Source organism: Aaosphaeria arxii (genome assembly GCF_010015735.1).
Source record: "Aaosphaeria arxii CBS 175.79 unplaced genomic scaffold BU24scaffold_6, whole genome shotgun sequence".
Taxonomy (NCBI): domain Eukaryota; kingdom Fungi; phylum Ascomycota; class Dothideomycetes; order Pleosporales; genus Aaosphaeria; species Aaosphaeria arxii.
In genome coordinates this window covers 136,528-156,542 of record NW_022983479.1, presented here as the reverse complement: position 1 = coordinate 156,542, position 20,015 = coordinate 136,528, and the positions used below count along the sequence as shown (strand labels likewise).

General features: G+C 49.9%; 6 protein-coding genes across 6 annotated transcripts; 2 read left to right on the top strand and 4 right to left on the bottom strand.

Moving 5' to 3' along the window:
* Positions 1–493: 493 nt before the first annotated feature.
* On the bottom strand, positions 494–2,933 carry BU24DRAFT_424139 (succinate dehydrogenase subunit A). Its single transcript, XM_033528426.1, has 4 exons — positions 2,872–2,933; positions 2,362–2,660; positions 2,135–2,299; positions 494–2,084 (listed from the first exon to the last, which is right to left on the bottom strand). Exons 1-4 carry the CDS (start codon positions 2,911–2,913, stop codon positions 641–643), a joined length of 1,950 nt encoding a protein of 649 aa, XP_033381476.1. The 5' UTR covers positions 2,914–2,933; the 3' UTR covers positions 494–640.
* Positions 2,934–3,453: 520 nt separating this feature from the next.
* BU24DRAFT_372258 (uncharacterized protein) lies at positions 3,454–5,097 on the bottom strand. Its single transcript, XM_033524499.1, has 4 exons — positions 4,940–5,097; positions 4,723–4,879; positions 3,992–4,665; positions 3,454–3,939 (listed from the first exon to the last, which is right to left on the bottom strand). Exons 1-4 carry the CDS (start codon positions 5,029–5,031, stop codon positions 3,684–3,686), a joined length of 1,179 nt encoding a protein of 392 aa, XP_033381475.1. The 5' UTR covers positions 5,032–5,097; the 3' UTR covers positions 3,454–3,683.
* A 126-nt stretch (positions 5,098–5,223) lies between these two features.
* BU24DRAFT_372254 (protein phosphatase 2A regulatory subunit PR55) lies at positions 5,224–7,562 on the top strand. Its single transcript, XM_033524498.1, has 6 exons — positions 5,224–5,620; positions 5,713–5,753; positions 5,808–5,905; positions 5,968–6,619; positions 6,673–7,265; positions 7,317–7,562. Exons 1-6 carry the CDS (start codon positions 5,577–5,579, stop codon positions 7,338–7,340), a joined length of 1,452 nt encoding a protein of 483 aa, XP_033381474.1. The 5' UTR covers positions 5,224–5,576; the 3' UTR covers positions 7,341–7,562.
* A 537-nt stretch (positions 7,563–8,099) lies between these two features.
* On the top strand, positions 8,100–12,244 carry BU24DRAFT_350456 (glycosyltransferase family 39 protein; the record flags this gene model as incomplete). Its single annotated transcript, XM_033523647.1, has 7 exons — positions 8,100–8,162; positions 8,209–8,234; positions 8,284–8,641; positions 8,698–9,302; positions 9,871–11,080; positions 11,201–11,768; positions 11,826–12,244. The coding sequence occupies 7 exons, from the start codon at positions 8,100–8,102 to the stop codon at positions 12,242–12,244; spliced, it is 3,249 nt and encodes a 1,082-aa protein (XP_033381473.1).
* Positions 12,245–12,883: 639 nt separating this feature from the next.
* Positions 12,884–14,486, bottom strand: BU24DRAFT_493678 (EF-hand). Its single transcript, XM_033533990.1, has 6 exons — positions 14,319–14,486; positions 13,884–14,259; positions 13,731–13,824; positions 13,630–13,677; positions 13,285–13,566; positions 12,884–13,193 (listed from the first exon to the last, which is right to left on the bottom strand). Exons 1-6 carry the CDS (start codon positions 14,376–14,378, stop codon positions 13,115–13,117), a joined length of 939 nt encoding a protein of 312 aa, XP_033381472.1. The 5' UTR covers positions 14,379–14,486; the 3' UTR covers positions 12,884–13,114.
* A 695-nt stretch (positions 14,487–15,181) lies between these two features.
* Positions 15,182–17,067, bottom strand: BU24DRAFT_463953 (uncharacterized protein; the record flags this gene model as incomplete). The annotated part of the gene is made up of 3 exons (XM_033532172.1): positions 15,182–16,741; positions 16,800–16,956; positions 17,012–17,067. 3 exons carry the CDS (start codon positions 17,065–17,067, stop codon positions 15,182–15,184), a joined length of 1,773 nt encoding a protein of 590 aa, XP_033381471.1.
* Positions 17,068–20,015: the final 2,948 nt, after the last annotated feature.

Genomic DNA, 20,015 nt, shown 5'->3' with positions numbered 1-20,015 from the left:
CTTCTTCTTCCAAATCCCGTAGGCGAGGCTCCAGTAGGCAATCACGATAGGTAGGATATCATCAATTCTAATCAGTAGGATATTGTCAATCACGTCGCCAATCACAATCGGTAGGTTCAATCACGATAGGCAGGTGATTGATATTGTAGGTAGGTATTGAATCGATTGGGTCACTCCTGCAGGTGGGTATTGATCACTGCGATAGGTGGTTGATTGATCAGTGGTTGATTGGTCACAAAGATTCGATCACTATTGCAGGTGGAAATTCGAAAGATTCAATTACCATTGCAGGTGGAAACCAAATCAATTCAATCACTACTGCAGGTAGATATTCAATCAATCAATCACTCCTGCTGGTGGAAATTCTGTGCTGACTAATCCTATCCTCTCAACGAGAAACTTGCTCTGCTGGCCTAACAACTGGTATATAAGTCAATGTGTGAATTTGTAGTGGATAATTCGGCTCACAGCGTATTTAAATATGAATCAATGTGTGAATTTGTAGTGGGTGATTCGGTAGTTTATTTTGAATTGATATAAAAATCATTTACGCAACAGACCAGGTTTCTTCCTGGTACTTGTACCATGCAACTGCACCGAATATACATAGAATACATGATGAAACTCCTTGATCCATAGCTTAGTATGTTCGCTTGAAAGGTGGAACTGCCTTGCACTCGTTCTCGTCCAAGGTGGTGCTAGTGACGGCCCTGTAGCCCAGCTTGACCTTGCCATGTGGCTCCTTCTGCCATGAAAGAGTGTGCTTCATCCAGTTCTCGTCATCTCTGTCGGGGTAGTCCTCGCGTGCGTGTGCGCCTCTTGATTCCTTCCTGTTGGCGGCAGACTCTGCGGTCTGCACGGCACAGGTCAACAGGTTCCTAAGCTCGAATGTCTCGACGAGGTCAGAGTTCCAGATCATGCTGCGATCCTTGGTTCCAACGTCGGCAAAAGTAGCATCGACCTCACGGATCTTGCGAACACCCTCGTCAAGCGATTCCTGAGTACGGAAAACGGAAACGTCAGTCTGCATGACCTTCTGCATGTTGAGGCGGATCTCGGAGGTCGACTTGGGCCCATCTGCGGTTCGGATCTTGTCGATGACCGATATGGACTCGGCACCTGCATCTGCGGAAACGGGATCGGCAGTTTGGCCGGGCGAGAAGTTGTCACGGATGGTGTGGGAGACAGCACGGCCGAAGACGATAAGATCCAAGAGGGAGTTTGCGCCCAAACGGTTGGCGCCGTGCACGGAGACACAGGCAGCTTCACCGCAGGCAAAGAGACCTGGAACAACCTTGTCCTTGCCCTGCTCGTCAACAGTGAGCACTTCACCAGTGTACTTGGTGGGGATACCACCCATGTTGTAGTGGACGGTAGGCAGCACAGGAATAGGTTGCTTGGTGACGTCGACACCAGAGAAAATGGCGGCAGTCTCGGAAATACCAGGAAGACGGTCGTGGAGAATCTCGGCAGGAAGATGGCTGAGCTGGAGATAGATGTGGTCCTTCTCTGGTCCTACACCACGGCCCTCGCGGATTTCCAAAGTCATTGATCGCGAAACGACGTCTCGGGAAGCCAAATCCTTAGCGGTAGGAGCATAACGTTCCATGAATCGTTCACCTTCGCTGTTTAAAAGGTAGCCACCCTCACCACGCGATCCCTCGGTAATCAAACATCCTGCACCGTAGATACCAGTGGGGTGGAACTGCACGAATTCGAGATCCTGGTTGGGAAGGCCAGCACGTGCCACCATAGCCATACCGTCACCCGTGCAAGTATGAGCCGAAGTACAGCTGAAATAGGCACGGCCATAGCCACCGGTAGCTAGAACTGTGTTCTTGGCAATGAATCTGTGGATCGTACCGTCCTCTTGGTTGTATGCTACAACACCCTTGCAAACACCGTCCTCCATGATCAAGTCCGTCGCGAAGAATTCGATGAAGTACTTGGTGTTGTGTCGGAGGGACTGTCCATAGAGCGTGTGAAGGAGGGCGTGACCAGTTCGATCGGCGGCGGCGCAGCATCTGTAGGCCTGTCCTCCTTTTCCATATTTCTGTGACTGTCCACCAAAAGCACGTTGATAGCTGTGAGTGGGGTAAGCATAGTGACAGAACATTTTCAAAGTGTTACATACATCTTGCCTTCGTCCGTTCGAGAGAATGGGCAGCCGTAGTTCTCGAGCTCGATGACGGATTGAGGTGCTTCACGGGTCATGTAATGGATTGCATCTTGGTCTCCAAGCCAATCCGAACCTTTCACCGTGTCGTACATGTGCCATCTCCAATCATCCTCGTGCATGCTAATTTCATGGTCAGCTAAGACATTGCAGCGCAAGTGGTCGCTTCAGGTGTCCGAACATACTTTCCTAGGGCAGCATTGATACCTCCCTGTGCGGCAACCGTATGCGATCGAGTCGGGAAGAGCTTCGATATGCATGCAGTATTGAATCCCGCCTCGGCGAGACCGAACGCTGCTCGAAGTCCGGCTCCACCAGCACCAACAACGACCGCATCATACTCATGGTCAATGACTGGGTATTTGCGAGAAATGAAGCCGGATGCTTCTTTGGCCTTGAGGTGTTCAGTCGCAAAGATGCGGGCGGCAGGTCGTGTCGAGGAAAAGGTTCGGACGTTGGCACTCGCGCGGAGGCTCTTGGAAAGCTTGCGGAATGCATGTTAGCCATTGAGCACATCGAAACGATAGATTCGGATCTGCATAGTTCTATGACAATTTTGGCGAGCGGCAATAGAGCTTCATGAGAGACTTCTTAGGCACAACAATGCCATAATAGACATCACGGGCTCTGAAGCGGAGAAGGCGGCATAAATGGCGCAGCGCAGTTGGCTCTCTGAGGCATTGGAAGGGACGTACCTGGGTCGCAAGCTGCGAACGACGCATCCTGAGACAGCTCATGATGGCTGCGGCCAGAGGAGTGGAGAGTTTGAGGGTAGGATGGTGGGCTAAAAGGTGTCCTGGTGTGAGGCTTTCGATTTCACGTTGATTACGAACTTGGTTCGGTTGCAGCTGATTGGACGACGGAACCTCGGCCGCACTGGAGAAGCGGAATGCCATCGCACCCGACTTCTCCCATTAATTCATGTGGTCATCCTCGTGCGGCGAATCCTCACATGTAATTATGGAAAATACATAACATGAACATTTCATCAACAATAAACAATTCAATCCGGATGATGTTGTGTGTAACTGGTCTATTCTCAACCCAAGACAATTTCTTACCATTGTCATTTTCTACTCAGAGAGGCACCGTACCCTATGCAGGGAGAGCACGTAGCGCTCTACCACTGGCAATGCATTCGTCATAGACTTGCTTTTCCGGGAGTCCAGCCCTACTTGGTTAATTATGTATTTAAAAGTCAGCCTACGTAGGTAGTTAAAATGGTAACGAGGCAAAATAGAAGATCACGGGATCCACACAGAAAATACGGGCGCAGTCGGCTGGCCCTACCCTGAATTTCTGTTCTCGTTAGACTAGTTAGAACTTAGAGCGAAAGACAGCCACCATGCACAATCACAGGGAGAAATCAACATATTTTTGATACACATCATGAAGTGGGAATCATTGATATTTTTTTCATTGGCCACTCATTCGTGAGAAGGAAGTAACCCAAGCCGTTCGCCTAAAAGCCCATGAAGAAAGTATGCCGTAGATCATCAACAGTAACCTACGAGGAGGCAACAAGATCCTTCTTGAGAGTACCCACGTACTGCTTCTTCTCCGCGGGGGTCTGGTATGCACCGTGACCGAATTTGGAGGAGGTGTCGATCCATTTGAGCTCGACCTTCTCCAACGCCCTCCTGCTGGTGTGGACGAACATAGACTTGCGCAGGGTCATGACCCGCTTCTTCACACCTGGGCAAGAGCCCTTGAGCAGAACGTAGTCGTTCTTGACCTCTCCGTAGCGGACGAAACCACCAAGACTAATGCGTGTTAGCAGTTGATCAATTAAATAGAATGCAATGTGTGACTTACGGAGTAATCTGCTTCTTGGAAACGTCGAACTCGGTGGAGGCGTTACCCTCGTCGTCACCACGGCCAATGCGGTAGATCTTGTGGTTGACGGAAGTACGGTGGTGGTAACCCATTTGACCGGCACGGGCAACAGTCCACTGGACGTGGGAAGGATGCCAGGCACCGATACAGGCGACCTTACGGAGACCCTTGTGCGTCTTGCGAGGAAGCTTCTTGGTACCCCAACGGGCAGTGACACCGTTGAAACCGTGACCCTTGGTAACGGCAATGACATCGATCATCTCGTTCACCTCGAAGATGGAAGAGATCTCGATGGGCTTCTCGAAGAGACCGTGAGCGAAAGCGACCTTGTCGGCAATGCTTCCTCCGTTGACCTGGACTTCCATCAAGTGTGCCTTCTTCTGCTTGAGAGGAGTCTTGGAGATTTGAGTGTGGGCGAGGACGCGGACGACGGTGGCGTACTTCTTGATACGCTCAAGCTCGCGGGTGATGGACTGGCCGCTGCTCTCGGAGTGCTTCTTGGCGTACTTGGTGAATGCCTTTCTCTTGCTCTTGTACCAGTTCTTGTAGAAGCGGCGCTTGACCTCGTCGCTGAGATGCTCGGCCCAAACGGTGGTGAGGGAGCGGAGGCCACGGGGAGTCTCGATGTAGCCAACGATACCGACAGCGATCATCTAGATACTGAATTAGCCCAAAATTGCATTGTGGCATGCTGGGAGGGAAAATCGTACGGGAGGAGTCTCGATGACGGTGCAGGCCTCGACAATCTCCTTCTTGTGCAATTTGGCACCTGGTCGGTCCAAATCACGCACAATGGTGGTCATACCGGCCTTGTATCCCATGGTGGCAGTGAGGTGGACAGGCTTCTTGGGATCATCCTTAGGGAAGCTGCGAAGAATGTAAGTTTCTCGAAATTGAGGATTTGTCGACGACGAGGTGCGAATTTACCTCTTGACCTTTCCCCTGTGCCTGGCGGCACGCTTGCGAGGCAAGAATGCCAAAGATCCGTGGCGTGGCGCCTCAAACTTCCTGTGGGACATGGTGATAGACCCGGATGTGCTGTCAGGTTAGTTGAAGTTGTCGTCGTTGACAATTTTGCGATTGGGTTTTGAGGTGGGAGAGCAGTATTGCTTAGCGAGAAGTTTAGCGTACCCTCTCTGCAACCGGACTAGCGCCATTGTCTGGCCTTGGCGTTTTGAACCACCCCGCTGATTGTGTGCACGCACGCACAAGACTCGCGCTGATGAAGTACCGGGTCACTCTGTAAACCATCTATACATCGCACTTTCTTCCGTGGTATCACATCCTCTACCTCTTTCCACCGCTAGCTGGGTCTTTCGGTTGCACGCCCTTGCCTGCTACACTCCGTCCACCATCCTGCCACCCTCACTCGGCGCTACTCCACCTTGCCGTCATATCAGTTTCTCAGCAAGTTCAATACCGACCTTGTAAAGCCCAATACAGAACTACTCCTTCGCACATAACTAGCTTCGAATAGCTGACTGTAGTCTTCGGGTACCAATACCCAGAGAACGTCGATCGAATCTGAGCATCCGCCGTATCATCTCTCCCGCACATAGGAATCATGGTGGAGGCAGAGGGCAACCCCACGACGTGGAAGTTCACACAGTACGTTTTACTTGGGCTCACACTGTTCACCAGAATATTCTGCTACTGCCGGTGTGCTGCATCGCCCTTTTCCGCACCACTAACTGGCCTAGATGCTTCGGCGACAAAGGGGACGTTGAAGATATAACTGAAGGTACTTGGCAAGCTCTCTTTAGACGATAAAGCTTCAGCTGACACTTGAGGGCAGCGGACATCATCTCTACGGTAGAGTTCGACCAGACGGGCAATTACCTCGCCACCGGCGATAAAGGTGGGCGTGTTGTGTTGTTTGAGAGGAATGAGACAGTACGTATCATACCATGGATTAAGTACCGCCGAATCGGATGACGTCTGACACACTGCTATAGAAAAAGACCTGCGAGTACAAATTCCATACCGAATTTCAGTCACACGAGCCCGAATTTGATTATCTCAAATCTCTCGAGATTGAGGAAAAAATCAACAAGATCAAGTGGTGCCGCCGACAGAATGCCTCCCATTATCTTCTTTCGACGAACGACAAGACAATAAAACTATGGAAAGTATTCGAGAAGTCATTAAAAGTGGTTGCGGAGAACAACCTTTCACATGAACTCACTCCAGGCGGCGGAGTTGCTGGCGCGGGCGGTCCTGTCAGAAATCCCAATGCCCACTTCCGTACCGCGTCGGACCTCAAGCTGCCCCGCCTAACCCATCATGACACCGTCGTTGCCGCCGTGCCCCGCAAGACATACGCCAACGCGCATGCCTATCACATCAACAGCATATCAGTGAACAGTGATGGCGAGACATTCATTAGCAGCGACGATTTGCGCATCAACCTATGGAATTTGAACATTCAAGATCAGAGCTTCAACATTGTTGACATCAAACCCGCCAATATGGAAGAACTGACGGAAGTCATAACGGCTGCCGAATTCCACCCGCAGAGCTGTAACTGGTTCATGTATGCTAGCTCGAAGGGAACCATCAAACTAGCAGACATGAGGGAGAGTGCTTTGTGCGACCAACACGCAAAACGTATGTTCAAAAATCTCGACGGAACGCTTTGTCATATACTAACTAGTCTGCAGAGTTCGAACAGGAAGAAGACCCTTCTTCCAGATCCTTTTTCTCCGAAATCATTTCCTCGATTTCCGACGTGCGATTTTCTCACGATGGTCGATATATCCTATCCCGTGATTACTTGACTGTAAAGATATGGGACGTCAACATGGAGCGCACCCCTGTCAAGACGATTCCCATCCACGAACACTTGCGTCCACGACTATGTGACACCTATGAGAACGATAGCATCTTCGACAAGTTCGAAGTGGTCTTCTCCGGTGATGCTAAGAATGTCATGACCGGCAGTTACAACAACAACTTCATGATCTATCCTTCGGACCCAGAGAAAGATACTGAAGTAGTACTGCAAGCCGACAAATCAGCCTTCAAGGCCAAGAAGGTCGGCATCCCCACGCCTATGAATTCGTCAACTAGCCCGACCGGCAGCTCTGGTAAGAAGGGCGGATCAAGGGCCGGAAGTCCTGCTGCTGGCGCGGTGGGCCAAGGCCAACGAATGAGGAAAGAAACGGACGCAGACCAAATTGATTTCAATAAGAAGATCCTACATATGAGCTGGCATCCATTTGAGGATAGCATCGCAATCGCTGCAACGAACAACGTATGTATACTTTCAAGACCTACATATCGCATCTGCTAACATTAACTTTAGCTTTTCGTGTTCTCCGCGTTGTAGACTATCTTCGCATCAGCTGGTAAGTCTTAAGTAGATGAGTTACAGTTCTACTTTGGATTGCCATGCATGCTCGTTACTAGTCCTCTCCTTTCCTCTATGGGTCTTCTCGGTGCTACGCTCGCATTGTAGAAATGAATTACGCATGATGGACAGAAGTGTAGAGGTTGTCAAGCCGGGCCATGCGGTCTCTGCATGATTGACGAGGTCAAACACGGCATCACGGAGGTAGATTGTGCACCATATAATGATAATAAACGGTGCAATTGAGTGTGCATTACAATTCAATTACGAGTGCACCAAGTGAAATAAATTGATAATTGACAACCATGTCTGTATTATATGCGTTTGTGGATCTCAAGTACGAATATTAGAGACTATTTGCGATTCTACGATATTAAATGAAGGCATCTGCGTGCAAAGACATTTGCAGGTGCGGGTCAGCCTTACAGGAGCTAGTGTGGAACTAGGATCCGCTCATCTCGACCTGCGAATCTAAAATCTCCGTCCTCCACGTCAACCACTTCACCCCGTCTTTCCACTGCTATTCTACTAGCTTGGAGACACAACTTTGCGAGACATTTGCTTTCGATTTCAGCTTACCACAGAACTGCGAATTAGCGTTCATTGTATGCAAAGTGCATCTGGCGTCCAACAACGACTACTCCTATCTGAACGAATTGTAGACGCTGTCTGTAATATCTCGATAAATATTTTTTGTAACAAAAGTTTTGTGTTTGCTACATACTGCACGAACTTGCAATGGCAGCAATTGTCCCCCTTGTCGGAAGCTTTGGTCTGATCTTCGGAGGTTGTTGTTCTAATGTAAGAGTCTTCACGGTTATTCCAATGTACTTTACTAAGTTTTAAGGTCTATTGTCTCGAAGCCATTGTCAAGTAGGAACTCCAATTCCCAAAATAATTGCGGCACTCTAACAAAATCAAGGCATGAGCCTGACAGCGGGTTGCTGATCACACTGTTTCAATTCATCTTCACTTGCGCCTCAACGCTGCATTATCAGTTTGATCCCAATGCACGCTATTTCCTGAAGCCTTCACCAGTACCATTTCGCAAGTGGCTCATCAGTGCAACCCTCTTTTTCACTGTCAACATGATGAATAATTGGGCATTCGCGTTCGATATATCTGTCCCCGTTCATATTATACTCCGTAGCTTCGGAAGTGTAACCACAATGGCGGCGGGCTGGTTACGTGGAAAGAAATACACCAGAGTACAGGTGTTTTCGGTGGCAGTCTTAACCATGGGGGTGATGGTGTCGGCATGGGCTGATGCCCGATCGAAAGTGCGTATCTCCTTATAGGATTTGAATTGTAACCGTTGGAGCTGACAACTTGGCAGGGAAAAACCATGGACACTTCGCGGGTCGACTTTACAAGTGCGTCTTTCGAAATTGGTTTACTCATACTTCTAGTAGCCCAATTGCTCTCGGCGTACATGGGCGCTTACGTAGAGGACATCTATGCGGAGCACGGCAATCACTGGAAGGCCAATCTTTTCTATTCGCATCTCCTCTCTCTTCCTTTGTTCCTCAACTTTTCCCCAGTTCTGTACAAGCAATTTGCGCGTCTACAGGCGTCACAACCGTTCCAGGTACCATCACACATTGCGGGCTCTCTTCCGCCGACCATCAGCAAGGCTCTAGCATCGACTCCTCAGCACGTAGTGTACCTAACTGCGAATGCTGTTACTCAATTGCTCTGCATCACCGGAGTAAACATTTTGAGCGCAAATACGTCCGCTGTAACGGTAACAATCGTCCTCAACATAAGAAAGCTCGTCAGCTTCCTTTTGAGCGTCTGGCTTTTCGGCAACAAGATGAGTGGTTTGATGGAGATTGGTGCAGTCATGGTCTTTGGTGCTGGAGCTCTCTATGGATGGGAGACAACGTACAAAATACCCCAGAGGCGGAAGGCAGCCGCTAAGGATGTGCAGGCCAAGACGGCGTAAATCGCGAGGCTCAGTGGGTTGATATGAGACACAAAGCTTCATACATGTTTTCTCCCTGTCCCAACTTGTATAAAATCACGCCGGTAAGGTCGAAACACCATGTGGTATGGGTTTCCTAGAACAATTATAGAGATTTATTTTCAAGGCTTTCAGACATTCCGATCGTGCGCCTTAAGTTAGGACGACTATTTTTCGTCCACCTACGTCTTTCAGGTCGACAGTTAGGTACATAGTATATACACCTAGGTAGATACAGATGTTAAATATAGAAAATAAAGGTTATGGAGATGATCCTCGTGTAGGCTATGTGTTTACCTAGCCCGAAGTGGCCTAGCCCAATCCCAGCTACCAGTGCTAATGTAGGTGCTTAGGTGTCCCAATCTCACTCAGGGACAGGGAGTCTTGTATAATTCAATCCATTGACCCCTTCTTGTCACTCTTTTTTATCATTTTCTGATCTACTTTTCGTTTGAATTGCCAAAGTATGTCCCAAATCCATCTGAATATTTTGGCGTCCTTCCCTCCGCTAACACCGATGATTTAGAAACTCTATCTGCCTGGCAGCATCATGTCTTCCCCGGCCGGTGTGCGGCACCGCGGTCCCAAGGACAAGAAACGACCGACGACTCCCAATCCTGACCTCCCCCTCGAGAAAGGTGATGGAAATGTTGCACCGATAAAGCATACCTTCCAGGCCCATCGGGGTGCGGAATGGGACTATAAAGTTGCCATCTCGATCCTCACATTGTTCGCCTTCATCACACGTTTCTGGGGCATCACCTACCCCTCGCAGGTCGTTTTCGACGAGGTTCACTTTGGCAAATTCGCTTCATACTATCTCCAGCGGATGTACTTTTTCGACGTTCACCCTCCATTCGGAAAGCTTCTCTTCGCTTTCGCTGGCTGGTTGGTCGGTTATAAGGGGGACTTTTTGTTCGAGAATATTGGCGACTCATACATCACAAATAAGGTCCCCTATGTCGCCTACCGCGCAATGCCTGCAACATTGGGTGCGCTGACGGTCCCGACTGTCTTTCTTATCATGTGGGAATCTGGATACTCCTTGCCCGCCTGTGTCACAGCCGCTGGTCTCCTGCTCTTCGATAATGCTCACATCGGCCAAACGCGATTGATTCTCCTCGACGCATCCCTGATTTTCTTCATGGCCACGTCGGTCCTTGCCTACGTCCGTTTCTATAAACTCAGACACGACGCTTTCAGCCGAAAGTGGTGGAAGTGGCTTTTGCTCACGGGCGTGTCCCTCAGCTGTGTCATCTCCATCAAGTATGTCGGTGTTTTCACTTTCTTCTCCATTGGCGTTCCCGTCTTGATTGATCTCTGGGATTTGATGAACATCAACCGTCGTCAAGGCGCTTTGAGTCTACAGGAGTTTGGAAAGCACTTTGCTGCTCGTGTCATTGGGCTCATCGTGATTCCGTTCATGCTCTATCTTTTCTGGTTCCAGGTCCACTTCACCATCCTCAGCCGATCTGGCCCTGGTGACGACTTCATGACACCCGAATTCCAAGAAACTTTGAGCGACAACGTGATGAATCTTCAGTCCGTCGGTATCGAGTACTTTGACTCAATCACGATTCGCCATAAGGATACCAAAGTATACCTCCACAGCCACCCGGACCGTTATCCTCTACGCTACGACGATGGTCGAATCTCTTCCCAAGGACAACAAGTAACTGGATATCCTCATAATGATACCAACAACCACTGGCAGGTCCTACCTACTAAGCCGCTGGCATCGACTGAGGGACAGCGTGTAAAGATTGGAGATGTTGTGCGCCTGCGCCACATCGTCACCGATACGATTCTCCTTACACACGATGTAGCCTCCCCTTACTATGCAACCAACCAGGAATTCACTACAATGGGCAAAGAGGAAGCCGATGGTGGACGATACAATGACACCCTTTTCGAAATCAAGGTGGACAACAGCAAAGGCAACCAGGATTTCAAGACCATGTCCTCTCACTTCAAGCTTGTACACGTTCCCACCAAGGTCGCCATGTGGACACACACCACTCCCCTTCCGGACTGGGCATACAAGCAGGCAGAGATCAACGGAAACAAGAACGTCCAACAGCCTAGCAATGTCTGGTATGTTGATGACATTCCTTCGCTTCCTGCCGACAGTGAACGCAACAAGAAGGAGGTGCGTCAAGTGAAGACTCTGTCATTCCTCCGAAAGTACATTGAGCTCCAGCGTGCGATGTTCTACCACAACAACGCCTTGACCAGCTCTCATCCATATGCTTCCCAGCCAATCTCCTGGCCATTCCTCCTACGCGGTGTCTCCTTCTGGACGAATAACGACACGCGTGAGCAAATCTACTTCCTCGGAAACCCAATTGGCTGGTGGCTTGCATCCTCGCTTCTTGCTGTCTTTGCAGGCATCATTGGCGCTGATCAGCTAGCTCTGCGTCGAGGCATGGATGCCCTTGATGAGCGTAAGTGCATATTCTATCAAGTCTTTACGCATAACTTTACTAACCACTTCCATATAGGAACTCGTGCGCGTCTCTATAATTCGACCGGTTTCTTCTTCCTCACCTGGGCGGCTCATTACGTTCCGTTCTATATTATGGGACGCCAACTTTTCCTTCATCATTACCTCCCAGCACATCTCGCGTCAGCTCTTGTCGCTGGAGCTTTGATTGAATTCATCTTCAACATCGAGCCAGTCGACCCCGAGTCCCCCGCAGGTAGCGCCAAGGGTCACAGAAGGACACAGTCCCGCCCCGTGAGGGAGCGCGTAGCCACCCAGACGCTACTCGGAAGCTGGATCGCCACTGCCGTAGTCCTGACTGCCGTCATCTGGTGCTATCTGTTCTTCGCCCCATTGACTTACGGAAAACCGGGCCTCAGCGTTGACCAGGTCAACTCCCGGAAGTGGCTTGCCTACGACTTGCACTTCGCGAAATAATTCAGACCCAGCACTACTTCTTTCGCAGCGGCTCTAGTATGAATCATGGATTCTAGAAGCACCACCGCGAACCGGTCTTGCTTTTGTTACCATGTCCAGCCCTCTCGTCGGTATGTAGACTCCATTTTGACGTGGTGGGAGTACCAATGACCCGTCTCAATGCTACATACCGCCTTACTCGCAATTCGCACACACAAACTTTTTCCTTATGTCAGGGCGGCGCACAACTGATGTAGAAGGGCACAGCGTCTTCGAATTGGTGTATATTAAAAATTATCTCTTATGTCAAACAGTAGTCTGAATGATAAGTCACTCCCAGGAACTTCCATCAATCTTGCAAAAGGTCGTGCATATTATGTGTGCTTTGTGGAGTATACACTGTCTAACTCTACAAATCAATTATCCAGTCGAGATTTGGAAGTCACAAATCAGTATTTCCTGTTAGTTGGACATAATTGAACAATTCAGTTTTGTGGAACATGGCAGGCCATGGGATTGTAGGCTTTTGAAAATATATAATTGTGTAGGGTATCAAAGTTCCACACACTGTCGGAACAAACAGGGCTTACACCACATGCTTCTTCTAAGATATATGTCGTCGAATGTGATAAACAAAAAGCAAAAAAAAAAAAGAAAGACAAAAAAAAACATGGCCTGCAACCCTTCCACCCCTCGTACGCGCTCGAATACCTCCCCATCCCTCCTACCTGTCAATGGATGTAGAGATGACTTTCCCCCACAAACCTTGAGCTAGGGAGAAAATGGGAGAGCATGAGAGAGGACGCCGAAGCCCCCATGGGTAGCATCTCCAGGTGAAATTGACCTGACTGAGGCTATCGCTGGCGAATGATCTCTGGTGGTTGTCGAGATTTAGTAAAGACCGATGTCTGTGTCTGGGGATATCGAGTTGAAGAGGAACAAGGTTTGCGCACCTGTCAAGAATTCCTCACTAGACGATGTTTCGTAAGCAAAAGTTTCGAATCGGAAATCGCAGAGGGAGTTGGGGTGGTTAACTGCCTCTAGCAGACGGGATTACTTACAAACTCAGAGTGATATAGCCGTCCCGGTCGTCGTCGTACTTCTTAAAAACGTCCGTCATGCGCTTCAGGCTGATACAGGCTTGCACGAAGAGGTCGAAGCTGATGGCGTTCTCGTTTCTTCGATCGTAGGTCCTGTACAAGAGCGCGACGAATTGGGAAGACAGGCGGTATCCGAACGCAACAAGTGCTTCGTTGAACTCGTCGTAGGATATGCTTCCAGATCGGTCCTTGTCGAATCGGTCAAAGAGGCCCCTCCAGGCGGACAAGAAGCCCCAGAGTCCGCTACAGCTCAGTTAGCAGCATGCGACTAGAGTCGTCGACACGAGTGGAAAGGGAGGGGCATACCAGAATTCTTCGAAATTGATGGAGCCAGAGCGATCGGTGTCAAACATCCTTTTCCCGACATTAGCATTCTGGTCACGGCGCCAAGTGGGGTGTATGCATACCTTATCATCATGCGCACAGTATGCGGGTCGAAGGGTGACCAGTCTCCGTTCACGAGTGCGGTGCGCAACTCGGCTTCAGTAAGGTTTCCGCTGCCTTTTTCACAATTCAGCATCTTGTTATCGCGTTCGATGTGATAGAGAGAATATATATACCATCCTTGTCCACGGCGCCGAACAACTTCCAAAGCGCATCACGGTCGTTCGCATCTCGAGGAGGGGCAGGCGTAGGCGGCGGACGCTGCGCGACCGGGCGATTGTGGTAGCCCTGAGGAGGAGGACCATGGCCATAGTTCTGCGGCGGCGGAGAGCCATAGGAGTTATAATGGGGATCGTGTCGCGGCTGATCATAGCGAGGGCTGGGCTGGCGACCGTCGTATCGTGGGTCATTGTATCCGCCTGTGGGAGGTCTTCCATATCCATCGTTAGGACGTAAACCGCTCGGTACGGGAGGTGCAGGCTTGTTATAGTCCTGGTGTGTGTTGCGAAGTGGACGCGGTTGCTGGTTGTTCTGCGAAAGCATGGCAGCGGCCTGGGTCGCGATGTGAGCTGAGGCTGAACCGTAAACATTTCTCAAAAAATTCGACAAACCTGTTCAGGCTCTGCGTGCGCCGGCAATCTATCGGGGTTAAACCCTTTGTTATACGCCATGATGGAAGAGAAGACGTTGGGTAGTTAAGGTGTTGGGTAGGTAGGTGTGGAATGGAATGTGTTAGGTACAGGCTGGGAGGGAATGACGCGCAGGCGTGGGGTAAAAAGGTGAGGAGGATTACTACTATGGAATCCTCCGTACTCCGTACTGGTCACCGGTTTGCCATGCTATACATAGCTGGACAATGCTTGGCGCAGAGCACGTTTCCTCGAGACAAACGGTCTTACCATGTATTGACCATATCGTCGCATAATCCATGACTGACTGGAGCAGAGGATTTTGTTCGTTTGCTTTTGTGTGCACGTACATACATGGATAGAGTCAGTGTCGTTGAACAACAATCTACATTCGAATACAACGCGCAGTAGCCACCAGTCAGATGGTACCCGCCATAGACTAACAGAAGACCATCATCATCATTTAGTGACCAGAAAAAGCCGACCAAGAGAGTGAATAGAAACCAGCACCTCCAGAGCGCCTTTCGCAGACCATAAACCGATCGTTCAATCCGAAAATAAGCTTCAAACCGAGAACACCGACAAACATTGCCAAAAAAACAACCGTATAGATAGACACCCTCCGCTAAACCACCAAGCTTGCAATATCACCAAACCTGGAGATAAGCATAGAAACGAGTATGAGATCAAGAATGTAACCTGGAGGAGAAATGGATATAGAATTACAAGATATGGCATATCACGCACTTTTGAAGTATAAATCAGGTGTAGAGAAACAGTATTTGTGACGCTGGTATCGATATTCCGTGTGCGACTCGAAGGGACGTGGCATGTGTCATCAAACGTTAAGCCTTGATCCTTTTCGGTCCACTTCCGCTGTCCGAGCCATCATCTGAAGGTTTTCGCTTACGGTCAGCTGCATCATCACGGCCGAAACTGGGTCCGTTTGCTGCCACGGGCGTTTGGAAGTTCAGAGGACTTGGAAGCATATTTGCGTCCCTACCAAAGCCCCATTCTGGGTAGAAGCTGGAGGGACTAGGCAATAAGCCATTTTCAACAAATCTACTCGGCAGAGCTGAGATCGGCGTTTCCAATTCACTCCGGCTGCCATATGAGCCGTTGTTGGTTGGTGGAGGTGGACGAGCGAACGGGTTTGGTGGACCAGTTGCTCCAGCGCTGAGTAGAGAATTTGCAGAGGGTGATGGTGGTGGAAGTAAAACGCCTGAAGAGTGGGATGCTTCAGTAGATGTGCGAGCAGGTGTTGCACCTGTTGTTCCAGATTCCTTCGGAGAAGAGTCCGCAGTCGCGCTTCCAGCATCGGAGTGCTCACTGGGAATCTGCACTTTGAGCCTTGGTCGCTTCGCATCAGCTTGAATACTATTCGTTCTTGAAGGAGGCGGTATAGTAGGTGCCGAGGATGTGGATTGTGTCCTCTGCGGTTGGGGCAACTGTGCCGGCGCGGATTCAGGCGGAGAGTTTCCGTTGACCTGCGCGCGTGACATGGCCGCAACATCGATGGACTGTGACCGTGCGATTCCTTCGTGTTTCAACGCAGACATGTCACTGCGGGGACCTTCAACCGTGTTGGAGCTGCCTCCCCAGTGTGCTGCAAGCATAGACCGGCTATCATCAATGGGAGTGAAGATGCTGTGCCTAGCCGCAGAGGGCAAAGGCTTCGGCTGTGGAAGTGGAGGACTTTGAAAGCTGGTCTGGTCGTGCTGGGGTGGCGATGGGACAGACATCGAAGGTGGTGGCGGACCCGGTGGTTGTGGTCGATCCTGCTGCTGCTGCTGATGTTGGTGTTGCTGTTGTTGGTGTTGCTGATGTGGCGGGGGTGGAGGCGGGGGTTGCTGGTGCTGCTGCTGGAAAGAAGGGGGCATCGATTGTCGGCGTGGTTCCTGGTGTAAATATTGTGGTACCTGTGTAGGCGGGGGATGTGTATATTGATACTGAGGGGGCGGGGGCGGCGGTGCTTGCGAGACCTTAGGGGGCATGCCTTGTGGTGCTTGCGGGTTGTAAAATGGCGGGTTGGGCATGTAAGCATAGTTATTTGGTGGAGGAGGGGCCTGGGAGGGATGATGCTGTGGAGGAGCTAGATTGGAACTTGGACGACGAATATGAGTTCTTGAGCTGGGCCGTGAGAGACCGCTTGGCTGTGGAGAAGGGTGTCGATGGTGAAATGGCAAGCCATTTGGCATAGGTGGTGAAGCCGAAGGTGTGCTATGTCTGATATGCTGGAAGGCGGGTTGGGTTTGGAGGTGGTGTGGCATCATAACATGCTCTGGTGGTGTGTTGGAATCGCGGGGCGGAGAACCACCCATATGCTCTTCATCGTCGTCCTCGTCGTCCATATCTTTCTTTCCCATGAAATCCTCGGGTCCTTTGTGCTCGTGGGCTCCGCCATACTGTGTAGGATGTTAGTGGGAAGGGACTTTCACGTCGCAAAGAGAGTGTCCTACGTACATATTGGTATCGCCCTATGGTCTCGTTGATGTCCCCCGATGAGAATTCGTATAGCTTCTTGTTGTGTCCGAATATGATGACGGCGACGTCCACCGAACAAAGGACTGAAAGTTCGTGCGCTTTCTTGAAAAGACCACCCTTCCGCTTCAGAAATGTGCTGGAGGAAGTCAGTGATTGGAAAATGGAAGCGACGTGTTCGAGGGTTTACTTACACGGAACGGTTGCGATCATCCTTGATCGCCTTGATCTCAATCTTCCTGCGACCCATGTTGAGTAATGTTAGATGTTACGGCGCATCGAACGCGAAGACACAAAAGCGCGGGATGGTCGATCGAGGTGTGGCTGGTGGCTGGAAGATGAAGGAAGAGGATCAGAACCACGACAAAGACAGGCGAAGAGTCGGTAGTCGGTCAGTGCTCTGGATGGCGTGGGCGGTGGCGGCAGTGCGAGACAGGGCACGATGGGCGCGATCAGCAGAAAGACGACTGCGATGCGCGATGGTGCAGGTGGTGAGTACGATAGAAGGAAAGGGAAGACGTCGTGTCGGTTAGGGGACGGTGCGAAACGGGCCGGCGGAGGGGGTGTGGAAGAGATACTTGTAACTAGCCTAAAGAACGGGTCGATAGGGCGAAGAGGAAGAGATATATGTCTTAGGGGGAGTAGACAAAAAGAACAATGGTCTTAGAGGATTGAACAATGATTGACCCTTCACATCAGGCGAGTAGCGGGAGAGTCGTATTCTTTTGCGGCTCTTTTGGACAAACTCGTGTCTGGAGGTAGGCGTAGGCGTAGGCGTAGGCGTAGAAGACGGTGGTGAGCGGCGAGCCAGAGTGAGGGATCCCGTCGCCATTCAAGCGGTAGGCAGGTGCCTAATTATAGATAACAACCGTGGCCCAAGTCCAGGTCAGGCTATCCCCGATTGGGTCGCCAACCGTGCCTCATGATCCGTGACAGAGTGAATTCTAGCAAATCACCTCCTTTCGTGAGGAAAAGTAAGCTAATCTACCCAAAGGAGCTATTTTAAGGATCAATCTTAGCCTTCTGCAGTTCGGTCCTGCGCATTAGGTGGTTCCTGGCCCGGCCTAGCCTGGTCTCCTTCATCATCATCATCACCATCATCAAACAATCATCATCCTTATCACTTTCCTTTCCCTCCTTCGTCAACCTGCAACAGTTACGCAATACATACAAACACACATAAACATCCACACACATACCCGAGCGCACATACACACCCCTACGTGCATGAGCACATATAATAGTCCTTTCGTTATTGATCACACATGTCACCTCGAAACGTACACCAAATCAATCCCCAGGCAGCACAACAGTGGGGAATGTTACCCATGCTCAACATCTTGAGGTGTCAGATTGCCACACCTTTGCAATACCCTCAATACTCAGGAACATGGGTTCTCGGTTGGTTCGGGTCAGGGGCAATTGATTCATCTTTCTTCACCAATAGGTTACTCCCAGAATATACAACGTCAAGCGAGGTGATCACTATCATCGGTTGCGTAGATACATGATACGAATACCTTGACTCGGTACCTTGCAGATTGGACAAAACTCCTAATGCAGACCATTAATGAATTAACCCAAAATACATGTGACACCCTACACAGATGGTGCACGGCAATAGACCATCATCAGACTGTATACAATATCTTCCAGGCTTGCAATTGTATAATCTAGAAATCCACTCGATTAATGATGGAGATGCTCTCGGTTCCCGAATAGATTCGTACATGTACACTATATCCACCCACCCATCATAATATGTTTATGGAGTACCTGAGGTCCAAACTGAGCAGGCTAGCCTGCAAGAATGGTCTGCTCAGAAGTATACTCATCATTAGCTCACATTCCCACGATATGAACGAACCTGTGCACAAATCAGAATCCAGCACAATACTACGTGTTCCTGGCCTTCTCCACGGCAGACGTTGAACTTCTGGCCTTGGCACGGTAGATCCGCTTATTATTTATAGCATCGCGTGCATGCAGACCTGCATGCAGTGGTGGATCCTCTCAGACTTGAGCATGGTCCACGCTTGTCCACACACACACCCAAGTTCCAACCTCCAGAGCCCATATTGTTTGTAATCTTCTCTCTCCACGACAGTTTTCTCCAGATATCACTCCGGTAAGAGCTGGGAGTTTCGCAGGAGGAGTGAGTCCACATCTCACCTGCTTAGGCGCCGTACACATTATCGTTTCCGTCCTGATCCCCCCTCTGTTGATCTGTTGTCTTACTGGTCTATCACAATGAACAACCAGTGGGGTTGCAAGATCGACTTGGACCAGGCTGAACGCCCTGTCGCTCGACACGACGTCTGGTCCTCCACCTCATCTCATCACCGCACCCACCTCTCCAGAAAATCCCCTTTTGCTTCTAATTGAAGAAACAAGAAGACCGGGATTCACTCTCTCCTGGAAGCGTTTCATCTTCAACGAACCCTTTTCCCCAAGTTCCCAGTCTGCAAGTGCTTATGTTTATTTATTTCTCCTCATCCTTGACTGTTGCTGTCAACTGCAATATCACCAGACTACAGCTCCACCGACATCCTCAGGCAAATGTCTGGGTTAGGGTGAACCAGGCCTGTAGATTCTCCTCGGCGTGGTTTCGGCATCGACGATTACGTAGATCAGAAGACAACCAGTGCATCAAGAATAGATACGCGAGGAGATGATATCACAGGGTCGAAAAAACATACGTGCACATCAACCACATGAAACGTCAGATTATGTGACCATCTCTCGATCCTCGAATTCATTGAACGGAGATTGGATATGACCTTCCCCTTTCTAATCCTCCGTGGAGACGATGATCATAGCTTAGGGGTAATAGTATGATGCCCATGGTATGAAGTGGCTGCATGCATGGCTTCCTGCACACGCGATCAGGAACACAGGTAGTGCAGTGCAGACATTTCTATTCTTAAAATGTCCTATATGTTCAAAAGTCTACCAAGCAAATACCTATTCTACGAGAATGAAAACGACATGGCTCTTTTCGGGACTGTGCACTCCACGAAAAGGTTTCAAATGGGGGGTATGGTAACTCAAACGCTAGAGCGACTTGCTCCGAGAACGACTTTGTTGGGTATCTTGACTACGATGCAGCACTGTAACGCAGTACGAGAGAAAAAGCCTATCTATTTGGTAAACCATTGAGAAGAAAGGAAACTCCCCAACACGAAAGTATCAAACTTA

What these genes read in the sequence shown, in the direction of transcription:
- BU24DRAFT_424139 (XM_033528426.1), bottom strand. Translation starts at nt 2,913, where the DNA reads ATGAGCTGTCTCAGGATGCGTCGTTCGCAGCTTGCGACCCAG. An exon ending in GTTCGCAGCTTGCGACCCAG is followed by an intron (nt 2,661 to 2,871) that starts GTACGTCCCTTC and finishes GCATTCCGCAAG; the next exon opens with CTTTCCAAGAGCCTCCGCGC. An exon ending in CGAACGGACGAAGGCAAGAT is followed by an intron (nt 2,085 to 2,134) that starts GTATGTAACACT and finishes CCCCACTCACAG; the next exon opens with CTATCAACGTGCTTTTGGTG.
- BU24DRAFT_372258 (XM_033524499.1), bottom strand. Translation starts at nt 5,031, where the DNA reads ATGTCCCACAGGAAGTTTGAGGCGCCACGCCACGGATCTTTGGCATTC. An exon ending in CACAGGGGAAAGGTCAAGAG is followed by an intron (nt 4,880 to 4,939) that starts GTAAATTCGCAC and finishes CATTCTTCGCAG; the next exon opens with CTTCCCTAAGGATGATCCCA. An exon ending in TCCAAGAAGCAGATTACTCC is followed by an intron (nt 3,940 to 3,991) that starts GTAAGTCACACA and finishes AACACGCATTAG; the next exon opens with TCTTGGTGGTTTCGTCCGCT.
- BU24DRAFT_372254 (XM_033524498.1), top strand. Translation starts at nt 5,577, where the DNA reads ATGGTGGAGGCAGAGGGCAACCCCACGACGTGGAAGTTCACACA. An exon ending in TGTTTGAGAGGAATGAGACA is followed by an intron (nt 5,906 to 5,967) that starts GTACGTATCATA and finishes ACACTGCTATAG; the next exon opens with AAAAAGACCTGCGAGTACAA. An exon ending in GTGCGACCAACACGCAAAAC is followed by an intron (nt 6,620 to 6,672) that starts GTATGTTCAAAA and finishes ACTAGTCTGCAG; the next exon opens with AGTTCGAACAGGAAGAAGAC.
- BU24DRAFT_493678 (XM_033533990.1), bottom strand. Translation starts at nt 14,378, where the DNA reads ATGGCGTATAACAAAGGGTTTAACCCCGATAGATTGCCGGCGCACGCA. An exon ending in CGCACGCAGAGCCTGAACAG is followed by an intron (nt 14,260 to 14,318) that starts GTTTGTCGAATT and finishes ATCGCGACCCAG; the next exon opens with GCCGCTGCCATGCTTTCGCA. An exon ending in ACTGTGCGCATGATGATAAG is followed by an intron (nt 13,678 to 13,730) that starts GTATGCATACAC and finishes TGTCGGGAAAAG; the next exon opens with GATGTTTGACACCGATCGCT.